Source organism: Cuculus canorus, chromosome Z (genome assembly GCF_017976375.1).
Source record: "Cuculus canorus isolate bCucCan1 chromosome Z, bCucCan1.pri, whole genome shotgun sequence".
Classification (NCBI taxonomy): Eukaryota; Metazoa; Chordata; class Aves; order Cuculiformes; family Cuculidae; genus Cuculus; species Cuculus canorus.
Genome location: NC_071441.1, coordinates 8,102,986 through 8,117,399, shown reverse-complemented (window position 1 = coordinate 8,117,399; position 14,414 = coordinate 8,102,986). Strand labels below are relative to the sequence as shown.

The 14,414-nt window shown below is 39.1% G+C and overlaps 1 protein-coding gene across 1 annotated transcript in view; it reads right to left on the bottom strand.

Moving 5' to 3' along the window:
• Positions 1-435: 435 nt before the first annotated feature.
• The window catches only part of SNX18 (sorting nexin 18), a 29,449-nt gene continuing 15,470 nt past the window's right edge, over positions 436-14,414 (bottom strand). The window contains exon 2 of the mRNA XM_054054223.1: positions 436-13,670. Coding sequence (XP_053910198.1) covers positions 13,417-13,670 — 254 coding nt within the window. The 3' untranslated portion in view covers positions 436-13,416. The remainder of the gene's footprint in view (positions 13,671-14,414) is intronic.

The window sequence follows — 14,414 nt, the reverse complement described above, 5'->3', positions numbered from 1 at the left end:
GTCTAATTCAAGAATCATTATTAGTCTAGAACTTATTGCAGGAAAAAGGAGACTAACAATGCAGTTAGGGAACTTCAGTACAGAAAAAGTCTCAGTAATAACAATAGTAAAATTGTAACACATGCATTTATTATTTTCTGTCACTTTTCTTGGAGTTACGCTTACCCTTCTACTGCTCCTCTGGACCTTCATTCAGGAGCTTTGGACCACTGGAGAGGATAACACTGTCTGCCATCAGGCCCTGGAGTCTCTCTCATTGTGTGGAATGCCATGTTTGTGGTACTGGATTCTGCTTCCTCTCCTGAGATGCACTTGTGATCATTTTTCTACATTTGAAAACACAGTTTTACACATTTCCTTTTCTCCTCTGGTCTAGAGCTCCATGTTATAAATCTGTTTACTATATATGGTAACATTTATGTATGCTAGATATTGTTTCTTTGTTCTTTTTGTTATCCTTAAAACCAGTTCTGTCCAGGTCTGGGTCTTATATCTAAATCTGGCCCCTGATGAGTTGTATCCAGTGCCAAGCCTTTGTCTCTCTCTTATCACCCCATCCCTGTACAGCTCAGCACTGCACCCTGTATCTACTTTTCTCAAGTCCTCTGCTGCGGTATTTTTCTAACCTGCATCACTGTGTAATTGTCTTAAACACCTAATTCAACATAGCATCGCTTCTTGCTACTGCCAGCTATATAAAGCAATGGTTGTACCATGCAAGGATAAGCAAAAGCAGAAGAAATGAGCCGTAGATGCCTCATCAATTAGAAAAATCAGCTGTCACAGCTTAACAAAGTAAAACAGAGCTGCGAGCAGTTGAGACAGAGCACACCTGATAAGCTTCAGTACTAAAGCCTTGCAAATTCAGGGCAGAGCTCATGGCCTCTTGCTAGATATCAATACTAGTCTGCAGGGCTTCAGGGTTACACAGTAAAATATTTTTGTCTCTGGAGATACTTGTGTTGCCATAATTGCTCTCTAATAGCAAAACATCCATCCAGCACTCAAAACAATTCATCTTTTAGCAGCGATGTGTTTGTGAGAATGGAGAAAGATTGCATTTTTCTTGTTCAGCTTCTGGGTTGTACTAAAATGCGTGTGGTGAATGTTAGTGCTGTGCCTTTAACAGGTCAGGCACAGCTCCTACAGACAGAAAGACCTTAGGCTAAGATGACTATAAGTTGTCATGGTGCTCTCATGGTCTGGGATACTTGGGAAGCTGCAACACTAGTGCAGAACCTGGTGTCCTAAGTTTACTTCTTAACATGTTCTTTGCGTTTCTCAGTCATATCTCCAGCATGTATTTTAGGCCATTGTTTTTTGGATAAGTATTTTTTTGTGGCTAAATATAAATATTTTAACATCCTTTCACATTGTTTCATCTCTAGCAAGGACGAATAAAAAAGTTTCTCATTCCAGTGGTTTACTGTATGAAAGAAAAATTTATGACTTATTCAGAAAGAATTCAGACTTAGGAGAAAACTATTTTTACAAGGTCATCTAATCAGTTTGCCTAGTCCAGCACGTTTTGGACACTTCATGGGAACAGGGCTTGAAAATTAGAGCTGCCCAGCTCCTGGCAATTCACCAGCTCTGGGTTTAGGGGTTCATTTGCAGACTCCCCCAGGAGTTCCCACAGCCCAGAATCTACCTCCTAGCCCAGCCTGTGGCACTGCTGGGCATTGGAGCTGCTGAGCTTGGTGGCCAGGCAAAGGGAGAGCAGCGTCCACACCCCGGGATGCCCATCACCGACTTCACAGAGGGACAGACAAAATACCTGCTCTGCGTCCCTGACTGAGTCTTTTCACCTCTTCTCTTTCTTCTGTTTTAGTTTTGGAGGATAGGATAGTGTGGGGAAAAAAAAACAAAACACTTTGGAAGGGCATTGCCCGTCCCAGTGCCACAAAATTATCAAAGAAAGAGGAACAGCAATGCTTCCCAAAATAATTCCCACCTCTACTCCTCAGTCCAGTTCCTATATGCCTTTTTGTCTTATGCAGTACCTAAGTTTTCAGCCAGTTGTTTGCATGTCTCAGTCATCTTTCAAAAACGTTGAAACAATTTGAAACTCCCGCTGTACTTACAATTAGCTTAAAATGTTCTTTCATACCAAACATATTTAACAGAGGCTGCATTATTTTGCATCACACTGGAATTCAAATTAACTTGATTTGGTCTCATTATATTCAATTGTTTTGGATGTATTTTTTTACATAAGCATTTCAGACATGCTGAGAACGTCGCTCACTATTGCTGCAGAGACCCTTGTAGTTAATGACAAGAAGAATGGAAATAACACTCCTAAAATATTTAACAGCTGCAGTTTTCTAATTAGGATGCAATATATGAAAAGACCTCTAAAACCCCCACATTACAACAGAATTGTAAGCAATTAAACAAGTCTATTAAAAATAATAAATCTGATTGCCTCTTCATTCCATCTCAGAAGGCTTTGAAAGGTTTCTTACATGCTATATAGTTGCCATACAATGAGATGGTACAAAAAAATGAATCCAAGAAAGAAAATATAATTTATTACCCCAGAGTAATATGTAATGTAGTGATTCATCTCATCTAAAAACAGCTGCTTTCTTTGTCATCTTTGTAAGTAGCATTCATTTTCCTGGCACAAGCACAATTTACAAATTCATCCCGATCCTCCCAAGATTCAGATAGCATCATTAGCATATATTTAGCAGCAGCAGACAGTGAGCAGCAGGTACAATTGGCTGACTGACGAGCTAATATGCTCTGGGCACTTTTCCAGCTTGTATGATAGGAGAAAAAACACACTACTTCAAAGTCTGCCAGTCACAAGCCAATTAGCAGAAAAGAATAATAAAATGACCTAAAAATTTCAGCACTGAATAAGGCTATAGGCCTACTTATATGTTGCCTGATCTGTAGAAAATTTCTGTCTTGAGACAAGAAATTACCATCTGAGTGAGGAGACCATTCAGCACATTATCATCCCATTGAAGCCCTTTTGTCTCTTTTTTTTTTCCAGGGAGTTGTCACTAATAAAAACGTAAGCATCTGCTGCCTACTGGCAGCATGGGCAAAAAATATCCAACAAACCGTGGCTGGCAAATCCTGCTGTCAACATGAACTGGATATTTTCATTTTAGTGAACGATGCCACTGTCATGACATATGTTGCTAAATAAATGTGCTCAAGAGCTGAGCAAATGTGTCCCTATCATTTGTTTTCTTCCAGCCTTAAACCAGAGATGCTACCAGCTGCTGAGAGGACAAAAGAGCTTTTCCAGAAACCAGGCACAGCAAGTCGCTCAGAGACAGCTGGATCACCAAGCTCTGACACAGGGATAGAGTCCATCTTAAAATATACTGATAATTAACCCTCTACCATCTTAAAAATACACATCAGGCTGCTGCTGCAATCTGCATTTTACACTAATCCAGACTCATTTGCTAACGGTTGTGACCTGCTAGCCAGTAAACCACCTAAAGTCCTAAAGATTTGTTCAGTCTATGAATTTCTTTTCCCCACCAGTGAGTGGTGGCAGCAGAAAAAATGTATAGAGAACAGTATTTTATGTATGTTGTATGTTCTTCCTAATATCAGTGACCAAGATGACAAATAGTGCATTTGAATTTTATATCTTCCTAGACCATCTTTATATCCACCTCGGATACTTGAAGCTAGAAGGGCTCCCCTGGGTCTGCACAGCTTGCACACTCACATCCTGATGTGTTACCATTCATGTTCTCCCTGTTGACCAGGTCACCTCCTGAGAAGGAAGAAGTCTTGCCACCTTTCTCAGGTTATTTCTGTCTTCTGTCATACCCAGTTTAAAGCAAAACAAATAACTAGCATTTCTAGCTGAGCATAAGTTCAAATGCACCTCGTATTTCGAATTTCCCAGACAGAAACCCTAGGGTCAGCTGGTACGTGTCAGATCTCACCCTTTGGCATGTCTGTCTTCAGACTCATCCCTCGGAAGCCAAGAACTATATTCCCAGAGGAAAAACTGCAAGGTCAGTCATAGGAAATTGAATCCACTTTAGAGTTTCCCTGAGCACTGCACTCAGGGACTAGATGCTTAAAAAAAGGTGTGTCAGAGTTCACTGTCCAGGCACTTAAGCAGCCTTTAATCTATATCTTATTTTCTCTCAGATGGCACACCCATCACAACTCTAAGAAACTCAGGCAGAGGAACACCTAATCTGTGCTGATGAACTTTAGATGTATGTTAAATAATGACCTGCTTGACCCTACAAAGACTTGAGGAACCTGAGGGAGGTGTGAAGTGCACCTGAAACAGCCCCAAGAATTAAAACCTGAAAGGATAGCTAAGGACAGTTAAGGAATTAGGTGCTTTCAGGATTGAGCAGTGGATGATGAAGGTGTTTGAAGTACATGATTTGGGAATTAGGTACCAAAGTGCCTCCTTCAATGTGGTCCCAAAACCCCTGTTCAGCATCTTACAGCAGCAGCTTGTGTATTGGCTTCACTGGGATGCACCTCTGCTTTGGGCTCCTTGGTGTTTGTTACAGCCTTCAGATAGGGAAAAAATATAACCACGTTATGTCCCTTATTTCTGATAGAGCATATGTTCTCCTCCTTGTCAGATTACTTTCAAAATGCAGACGTTTGAGTTGGAATTAAAAATGAGCCAAGAAAGAGTTCAAATACACCACAGAACAATACCTCAGTGACAATTGTTCACAAGAGACAAGAAAATTGTTCAACAGGTAAAATCTTGACAAAAGGTTTCATGAATGTTTAATGCAAGTTCTGAGAACATAGCCTGCCAAAACGGAGTAAAAAGTGAATGCAGAAAAAAATACACGTATGGTAAATTTATAGAGAAATATAGAGTTGCTTCAGACAGAACATGCTTGATGCTCCAATAATAAACAAAAATTTGAGTCACTCCTACCCACAAACACATCGCTCACTTTGCTGGTTGCTGCAGACCACAGACCCTACATACCAGCTTACCTCTTCCCACCCATTTTCGCTTGTTTTTCTTTGTTAGGTTTGTTCCACCTCCAGGCAGTGGGGATGGTGACAGCTGTGTGGGAATGTGGTTCAGCATAGGCTTGTTAGCAGAATTATGGCACGTTTGTGGGAATGGCAGAACCCACGTCATGCCTTGCACATGAAGTAGTACATTCACAGCAGTGTTGAGGTCCATAAAGGCTTGAACAACATGTAATGAGTGATAACTATATTTTTCCTCCCAGCCTTGCGTTTTCTGTTTTGGAGTTTCCTGTAGATATGCAGCTACATCTCCTATCAGACTCCAACTTGGGCTAGAGCAATATTGGCCCGCAGTTGCAGTTTAGTCAGAAAAAAAGTGTTCAGATTTTGTATGAATCCCAGAACACATAACAAATTCTTTGGTGGCTTTTCAGTGCTGGAATTTTCAGACTCATTTTTATGTCAGTTAGGTATAGGAATTTAGGTTACTAGAGCGGCATAACTCCCCTTGCAAACACTGCACATTCTTGCTCAGAATTAAAGTAAACATAATTTGATTTGCTTTAATTCATTGGCTGGGTAAATTAAACTAAATGGAAATAACATGAATTCTGAATGAGTACAGGAACACAAGGCTAATTTACTTTAGGTCTAATTTGGACAAATTTCCAGACTGTCCAAGCAGACAACTGTTTAAGGCTAAAACCTATAGGGAGAACACAGGCTGCTCCTGTATTGTACACCAAGCAATAACGGATTTTAAAGGTAAAGCATCCACAAATGCCTTCTGTGCAATACTTTATCTTCTGGATGGGCACTCATGATCTGAGAATGACCCAAAGGGAAACCTGCAGCATCATCCAGGTTCCCTTCCTGGCTGTCAGCACATGGGTCCCCAGTCTGTGCTTGAACTGCAAGGAAATAGACAATTGCTTCCTCTTTCCTTCCCGTCCTCCTGCCTGAACAAGTTCCAGCCAGTCCTTTCTAACCACATTGGTACACTGAGCAATACTCCAAGGTGCAGAGTCTGTCCTTTATCTGGTTACTACTGTGTGCAATTGAATTTTTTTCTTCCCCGCCCCCAGGCAAAGGGTTGCATATTGCTCAACTCTCTTGGCCAAACACATTCCTTAACATTTCCTGTTCGAAGTGTGAGCAATCAGTTCTTAACTGCAGCACGCTTCTTCATCACTGTGTGTGCTGCAGGGGAATGGACAGCTAAGCCTGGAAAATTACCTATTTGGGACACTGTAAGGATGAAGTGGCATTGCTTGTGACCACCTGGAGGAAAATACAGGCAGAACGGGAGTCGCTCACCTCTGCAGGGTGATGCATCAGCCACATTTTTATTCAGGGTTTAACATATATCACCACCACTGCAGTTTTCCATCTGACTTTCTTGCTGCTCAAAATTCAGCTTAAGGACACCCTGACACTTTGTTTACCATAACCAAAGCAGAGATCCAGCTGCCTTTCAGCACACAGCTTGTGAATGAATATTACTTATGGAACAGCTTGAGCCGAGAGCAACTGCCTGTGCTTATTCACAGGAGAGTCTGAAGGAGACAGCGGGAAGGGGAAAAGGATAAAAAGAAAATGCATATGCTAAATTTTTGAAATTAAAGACGCTGACGAAGGTAATTGAGCTTCAGTAGACAGACTTTCCTTACTGTCTAACAATCCTTCATCAGCACATTCAGTCTTGCATGCATCAATCTAGTGGATAGACTCTGTTTCTATACTGCAGATACACATGGGCACAACACAGAACTGGTATAACTCTCCGACAGTAGGGACTTTCCCTCCAATACAGCTTACTTTACAGATCCTGATCGTGTTTGCTTGCATTCCTGAAACTCATTGAGCTCTGAAAACACTTCCTTATTTTTCTTACAATTTTATGAAGTGATACCAACCCATGACAGATAAAAACCATCACAAATTTGACACAGCAATTGAATCACCAGCGTGGTCCTCAATTTCAGATACGGTTCTCCTGTCTGCAACCTTTCTCTGAGCGAAGTAAAACAAAAGCCACCAAACCCTGAAAGGATGGAACTGGAAGACACTGACATTTCTTACTTTGCAAGTGATGTGTTGCAATATTGCTCGCGTGTTTGCAAGTAGATCAGAAACTGCCTGAGAAACTGAAACTGGCACTTAAGGCTCTCCCCCTTTGTCACCTGAAGAAGCATTGGGGGGATGGTGATGGGTATGGTGTCCTTCTGAAAGGCAGCGAGCCAGATGAGTACTCCTCAAGGTCAGAGAAGGAATCAAATGTCTCCTACAACTCTTACCTGAGACCTAGTGATCAAAAATGGGAAGGGGGGGGATGCTCTTATAATATTATTTCACTACTTTTATTTTCAAGGAAAGAAATGACTCCTGCCTTTCTTTTCTCCGCCCCCCTCCCCCCAAAAGGAAAGTCTTAAAAAATAGCATGAGGTGAATTGGCACCAACTGTGAGAAACAGCGGCCCTAATTCTCTACAAATAATACTTCATATTGCCCCACTAGCTCTTTAATTTTTTGTGTATTTACATTATGTTCCTTATGTACAGCATTATTTTGTCAATAAAAACTTAGCTGTGTCAATTATACAGATCAAAAAAGACAAAGCTGAAAATTCCTGACTTTATCTTCTCACAGAACGTTTTCATCCTCCTTAGAAATTAATTTTAAAACTAAAAACACTAAAAAAATCCACATATTCCTTCTGATTCTTTATTTCCAATTATAATGCCAAATTCCCTAAACAGCAGGAGTGGATTCTTATTAAAATGACAGGAAAAAGATTTTTGACAAGCAACTTCAAAAGTCTCTAGCTTAGATTCAATTGTAAATCAGCAAAGCAAGGGAATAGTCTGGACTGAATGCTACTGGACTGATAGAGGGATGCGATTTCAACTTGCAGAGTTTGATATTCTTCCCAGTGGAGTCAGGCAAGAAAAATTCCCCCTGATTTCAAAGTGGAACCAAATTAAGTGCTTAGTTTTAAACAGAGGTGCCAAGCAGCAAGTCTGTCAGTGGGTATGGGAGATGCCTTTCAATGTTATAAAATTAAGACTTTTACTGCATCTAAAGGTCATATGTATTGAAATTAACTCAATTTGTGCCTGAGCTCTGCTGCTAACTGCATGACTCTGAAGTACACTGGAGTTACACTACTTGTTTATATTACATCATTTATGTTTCTGTGTATACCAGCTACTACATTGCACTATGTTACACTGAGAAATTAAGGAAATTGCAAAAGCAGCATCTCAAAAGTTAGGAAAGGCCAAAAGTAAGGTAATCCATGTGGCTAATCCAGCTTGTCTGTAAATATACATTAAAAATGTGCTCTAATTACACAACCATGTTTGATTTTTCTAGGAATGCTCTTCCAGTTCACTGAAGGAACAGTACTTGACTGAACTTCCTCTAGAGGTTTATTTTACCTCACTGCTCTACACATGGCCCCATCCCTTATTTCCCAAATAATATTCACACCTCATTCTGAAGAAGAAGTATTAATTTTCTTAGGAGGGTACCATTTTTTTTAAAAAAATCTTAATAACACAACATCTGAAAACATATTTATTTCAAGGACTTTATATTCACAACATTCCAGCAAAATGAGGTGGGTTTATTATTCCCCTTTGGCAGTTGATTCATTACAACCATCCTCTAAGTTGTTGTGGCCTACTTAAAGAAATTAATTCTTCTTTTTTTTTTTCCAGAAAACTTCGCATTTTATAGCATTTTCTCAATTCAAAGCAGGAAGTCTGCAAACTGAGAAAGCCCAGTTCATTTTTCAGATTACAGAAACTGGAGAGCATACTCTTCATACAAATTATTTATTCTGTGTGGCTTATATTGCAGAGAAAAACCTGAGTACAGGCAGGAACAGGGTTCTCTGAGCACCTCTGTGCAGGATGAGGGAGACCCTTACTCAATCCTCACGATGCCCTTCTTTCTCACTGTGCAGAGTACAACTGATGCTGCAAAAGGAGTAAGGATTACACAGGTGACATCCCTCCTGGAAGACCTTCATTGACTAGGAGACTGCTCTGTATCCTGTGCACTGAATCAGGCAGGGAAGTGGTAGAAAACCAAGTTATGCGCCTATGTATCACTCCTTGATACACTACTTGCACAGGCAATTTCAATTCTGAAATTTCCTACTTCCTAACTTTTTTTACTGAATGTTCATCCTTAACATTCTTTGATATAGTCTTTTGTTGTGTGCGACTTCCTGAATCATTTCCCTCTTCCCTCCCCAAGCAAAAGGGGATAATAAAGTTATGGAGCTATACTGGTACCCACTGTAGATGCCTCACAGAGCCTGCATTACAGCATTTCTTTCAGCCCTAAGACCTCCAGTTGAACACAGTTAAAACTTTCCCACTCCCATATCAGACCTTTCACCATCAAGCAAACAAATGTATAATGCAAGAAACAAAACGTTGCAGTCCTCACCATTGGAAGAACTTAAGTTACCAGTTTAGTGCCTGCTCATTATGGCTCTTTAGTAACAGCAAAAGAACAGTGATACTTAGGAAGCCCAAGGTATAATCGGGGACTGGAGGAACAGGCTTTTGTAGTCACTGACTTTCTGTCCTCATCCTTTTTTTGCTCTTTGTTCCCATGCGTTCCTCCCTGACCATCTCTGACCACCACCTTGATGTAACTGCCAGGCTCAGCTTCAAACTCGTGTTCCAGGTTGCTGCTCACCATGGGCTGAGGCACAAAGTGACGCAACACCAGGACCTACTGACAACTTTACTCAGACTCTGGTCTAGGATGTTTATCGTCTTCTGGAGGACGGGAAAAACAGTTGTAAAGGAAGTCTCATTAGCTGCTGCTGACCAAGTTTAGAACCAAGATTACTTGGAGCAAAGAGTTGCTATAGAAAATTTATCTGACAAACTTGAGCACAGCACGGCCTAGAGAAACCTTATTTAAACTTGGAAAGACTTGGACAAATTTTCACAGGCAGTGCAGCATATCTAAGGATGCAAAAGGTAACAAGTCTGCCAAATTGCAAGTCCTTTTTCCAAACTATGAAAGAATTAAAGCTTTCCAGCCAAACTGTTTAGAGAATTTAAGGGATGGAAAAAAACCTTTTTAAAATTTTTATTATCTTCTGAGAAATAGCTGAACAACTTTCACTCCAAGTTTCTCAGAAGATTTCAGGCTGAAGCAGACAACCAGCATGAAAGGTATTAGCTGGAATAGTAAAGGTCTGGCAAAATAATAAGGTACTGCAAGCAGGGTCTTGTAATTCACCAAGGATTTCACCATTATTCATCAAGTAATTCAGGTATTTGCAGTGTAGGCAGTCGAATAACATTTTCTAGAAACATATCACTTTTATATACAACACGTTCTTCCATTTTGGATTTTTTTTTTTCAGATTCTGCTGGCACTTGTCTTGAATGCTCTATTGCCACGTTTCTCTAAGCCGGGTCTTAGAACACTTCTAAATCAAGCGTACCATGCCATTGGACCCTGAAACTGGTAGAGAGAATCCAGAAAACAGGCACAATTCATAAACAGAGGCCACTGTCTGCTCTGGAAGTACCAGGTATTAAAAGGGCTAGGAAACTAACTGATCTAACAGTTTCAGCAGGTTTTTACATTCTAAATAGAAACCCTACAATTCGCATAGAAAAATAGTTCACACTCCACTTGCTGGTGATTCTAACTAGATATATTCCCCTGATGGGTTCTTTCCAGAGTTTTCATTGGATTGAGCACTTTACCAGAAACCAATACCTCACTGGATCTTCTTGCAGCTTCGCTAACTTCCAAGTACACGTTACTTACTACTTGTCAACGCAAAATTTTGTTGCATCAAAAACAAATTACAGAAGTGGCATTAAACAAAGGCATTCAACATTACACTGTGGAGCTAATTTGCTCTCTCCTCCATCCTTATGTATTTAAAAGGATTCTTTTAGATTTCATTCATGCTTCTAAAGTCCCAAGAATGTACATTCATTTCACTGTAGAGTATGATTGGATTTCAGATGTTACCATCCAGTAGCCCATCAGTCACGAGGGGTCAGTGTTATTTATGCTTATTCCAAACGAATTTAAAACTATAGCTCTTGCACAGTACACTAAGCATTATGGAGCTTAGGTCTCTACATTAGTTTAACTCCGGCTCTATATTGAATGAGGAAAAAAGGAAGATGCTAATATTACTGTCGATTTGAACCTTTCTGAACTCTGCAACAATTCAGACACAGGATTCTAGTAAAGTTTTTTTTGGTACATAACCAGTTAGCACCCCCACCTTACCGCACCCCAAAAATTCACAAATCAGAAAGTAAAATGAAGGCTATGACAGTTTATTTGGGAAAACTGTACCTGTCTGATAATGTTGTACGTATACATATCACAGCTTAATCTCCTCCTGGACATGTACATGTCATTAATACTAACCTCCTAGAATACTTCAACTGGACCAAGATCAATTTCTGAACAGGTCTTAATACCACCACGTAGAATTCATTTGATTGTAGTCTGATCTAACTACTGCAATGACATTTAATAAAACAGTATCTGGCTTAAGCAAACATAAGCCATGGAACTCAGCTCAAACCTAGCTCATTACTATCTCACATAATTAAACAACATATGGAAAGCTGGAGTACTGCTGGGAAGAGCCATTAGGGGAAATAGTAAGCTTTGAATATAGAATGAGATGCCATTAGGAAGGCAAAGAGCAAGTCAGCCCTATGACAATGGTCCTTATTTTATGGTCAACCTTGTTACTTGCAACACTCTTCTAATAGCCTGGAAACTGAGTCTTTTCTCACTGATTGTCTTTTACAAACATTGTTTTTTTAAATTTTCATGATTCCGTATTTTACTTCTTTGGGTATGTACTAGAAGCATGGACAAACACAATTTGTGAAAACCAGCCATCTTCAAGCATTTGAAAAACAAAAAGTACATTCTTACATTTATTCCTCTAAAACAGAGGTGTGGGATTAAGCTACAGAAACTCACAGGAATGAACGAAAGAACTGCACATTTCTGCTGCATAGGTGGGAAATGATTTGTACTTAAATATAACCATTGCTTAACTTCCTTTTCCAGGCTTTCATTTGTTTAAGCTGTCTTTGATTAACTTAATTAAAAATAAAAAGTAAACATTTTGCTTTCTTGGAAGGTTTTGTTATTTTTGTTTAGGAGAAAAAAGATAGGATAAATAAAACCCCTTTTTCATACTGATCTGTAAGAAGGAAACCATAGGAAAGGAACACAGACTTCAGACTTAATTGAAGGGAAACAAGTCAGAAAACTCTTTAAAAGATAGTGTTTACGTATATATAAATGCACCTTGCTTGTCAAAAATACATATACAAAAAATTAAGACATTTGTTAATTGTTGAGTGTTACAAACATAAAAATGCCACTTGTTTTCCAAGTCAGTTCAGACAAGACTTATTTCGGATCATTTATATTACTGAACATCCCCAAAAATTCTTAACTTAGTAAACTAATATCACAGTGGAGTTTCAACTCAAACAACTGGCAATGTAGATGCAAGTTTGAAGTTAAACTGAATGAGCAATTAACACTGACCAGATCATTTGTAACATAGAAAAATGTTCCAGCCACACAGTTTGCATTCATATCCCCTTGATATATATAATTTTTATTAAGCTAGCTCTTCAAATTTCCACTCACAGTAATGCTGTGTACTAAAAAAACCAACCCTTAATGTATCATTTGTTTTGGAAGGGAATTAATTTGTATTTGTGCTTAACATCGTAGTACGTGTAACAAGTAGTCTCCATTTTCAGGGAAAGTGTGAATAGATCTAAGTTCTCCTTTTCGAGCCAACATTTGTTGCAAGACAGTACTTGCTGTGCAAACTGGATGGCAGCTGATTTTTTTCCAGTCAATGTGAGGTTTCATAATCAGTTCCTGTCAGAGGCATCAACCCTTCATTCATTCAATCATAAAAATGTGACTTACTAGAGAAGGAAAAATAGAGTCTAAAGGCACAGAATCACATAGCTGCTCTAGTAGGAGTCTGTAAACAGAGAATCATTTGAATTTAGGAAATCCAAATCTAGGAAAGTAAAAAGGCATCTGAAGCAGGCTTTTATCTAGCCAGCTTCCTTAAAGACCCAAAGGGTTTTGAGGTCTACAAAGTATGCACTAAAATACTATATTTCAAAAAGCAATAAGGCAAATAGTATACTCGTTATTTCAAAAAAGTTACAATGGTAGTGTAGGCATACACAGTATAACTTAGTTACAATGCGTGGTACTGTTTCTACTACAAAGCCCTATAACTGTTTCCTTTCTACATAATTGGAGATTAAACCCAGGTTCCAGGTGAACACAAAACCATCCTTGTACCACCCTCTACCACTGGCAACAGTTCTTCAGCAGCAGCAGCATTTGCTCTGCCACCTGGGTCACGTTCATGCTGAGGGATGCACACAAACCAGAGTTCAGAGGTTAAACACTATCATATTTATGAAGAGCTTCTTCTAGTTTTTGTGTCACTTTTTGAAAAAAGATTATTTGCTGTTGCAAGAAATGCTGCATCTGTGATTTGAAGTCCCTCACACGGATTTTGTGGAAATGATTAATTTCTGCTAGGGTCGCAAAAGAAATAATGTTACAGCGTTCTTGAATGCCCTCAGCTTTCTGGAGCTCCATCTTCCCCTCTTCCACATGCCGCTTACTCTCCTTTACTTTGGTAAGGGCTCCTGTGTGAAAAACAAAACAAAATAGTTGAACTATGAGGACAATGTAGACTTGACTACTGTACTTTAACAAGTGATTTAATAACAACAAGGATTTGTATAAGGATCATTCTAAATCCATTCATATGTGTGTATACATATACAAATAATAAGGAATAAAAGAAAAGCTTTTTCATATAAAAGAAACACGCAGAACAGCAAATCTCATTTTAAAAACCCCACTTTTCAAGGCTCTAGCTTGCAAAAGTTAGAAAACCGTATCTATTTCACAATCTTATAAATCAGATTGTGTTCTTCAAAAAATAACTGAAAAACATACCACTAGGGGAAAAAAATGAAAGCATTAGAAAACCAGTCAGATCAATGTAAGCCTACATAAACACCAGAAAAATAACCTACGAAACTGGACTTTGTGAAACATCAAAAGGAGAGTCAAATACACAGACTTGTGCTGAAACACCATTATACTTATACACTGCAGATACTGCAAAATTAATTCTTGAGTAGTAGCGAATCTTAAGTTTATTTCAAAGATGCAGACATCCTGGTAGACCTAGTGCAGTCTCATAAGAGCTACACAGCAAGAGAATTGACAGTCTTCCTTCTCCAAATAGCTAATTAAACACAAACATCCTATAAAAACAAAATTTCCCACAAAACAGACTGACCCAAAGCAGACTCATATCGTGACAGAGTACTGAGATAACGTGTTAAGACATTCACTTTCTTGAACTCAATTTCCTATAG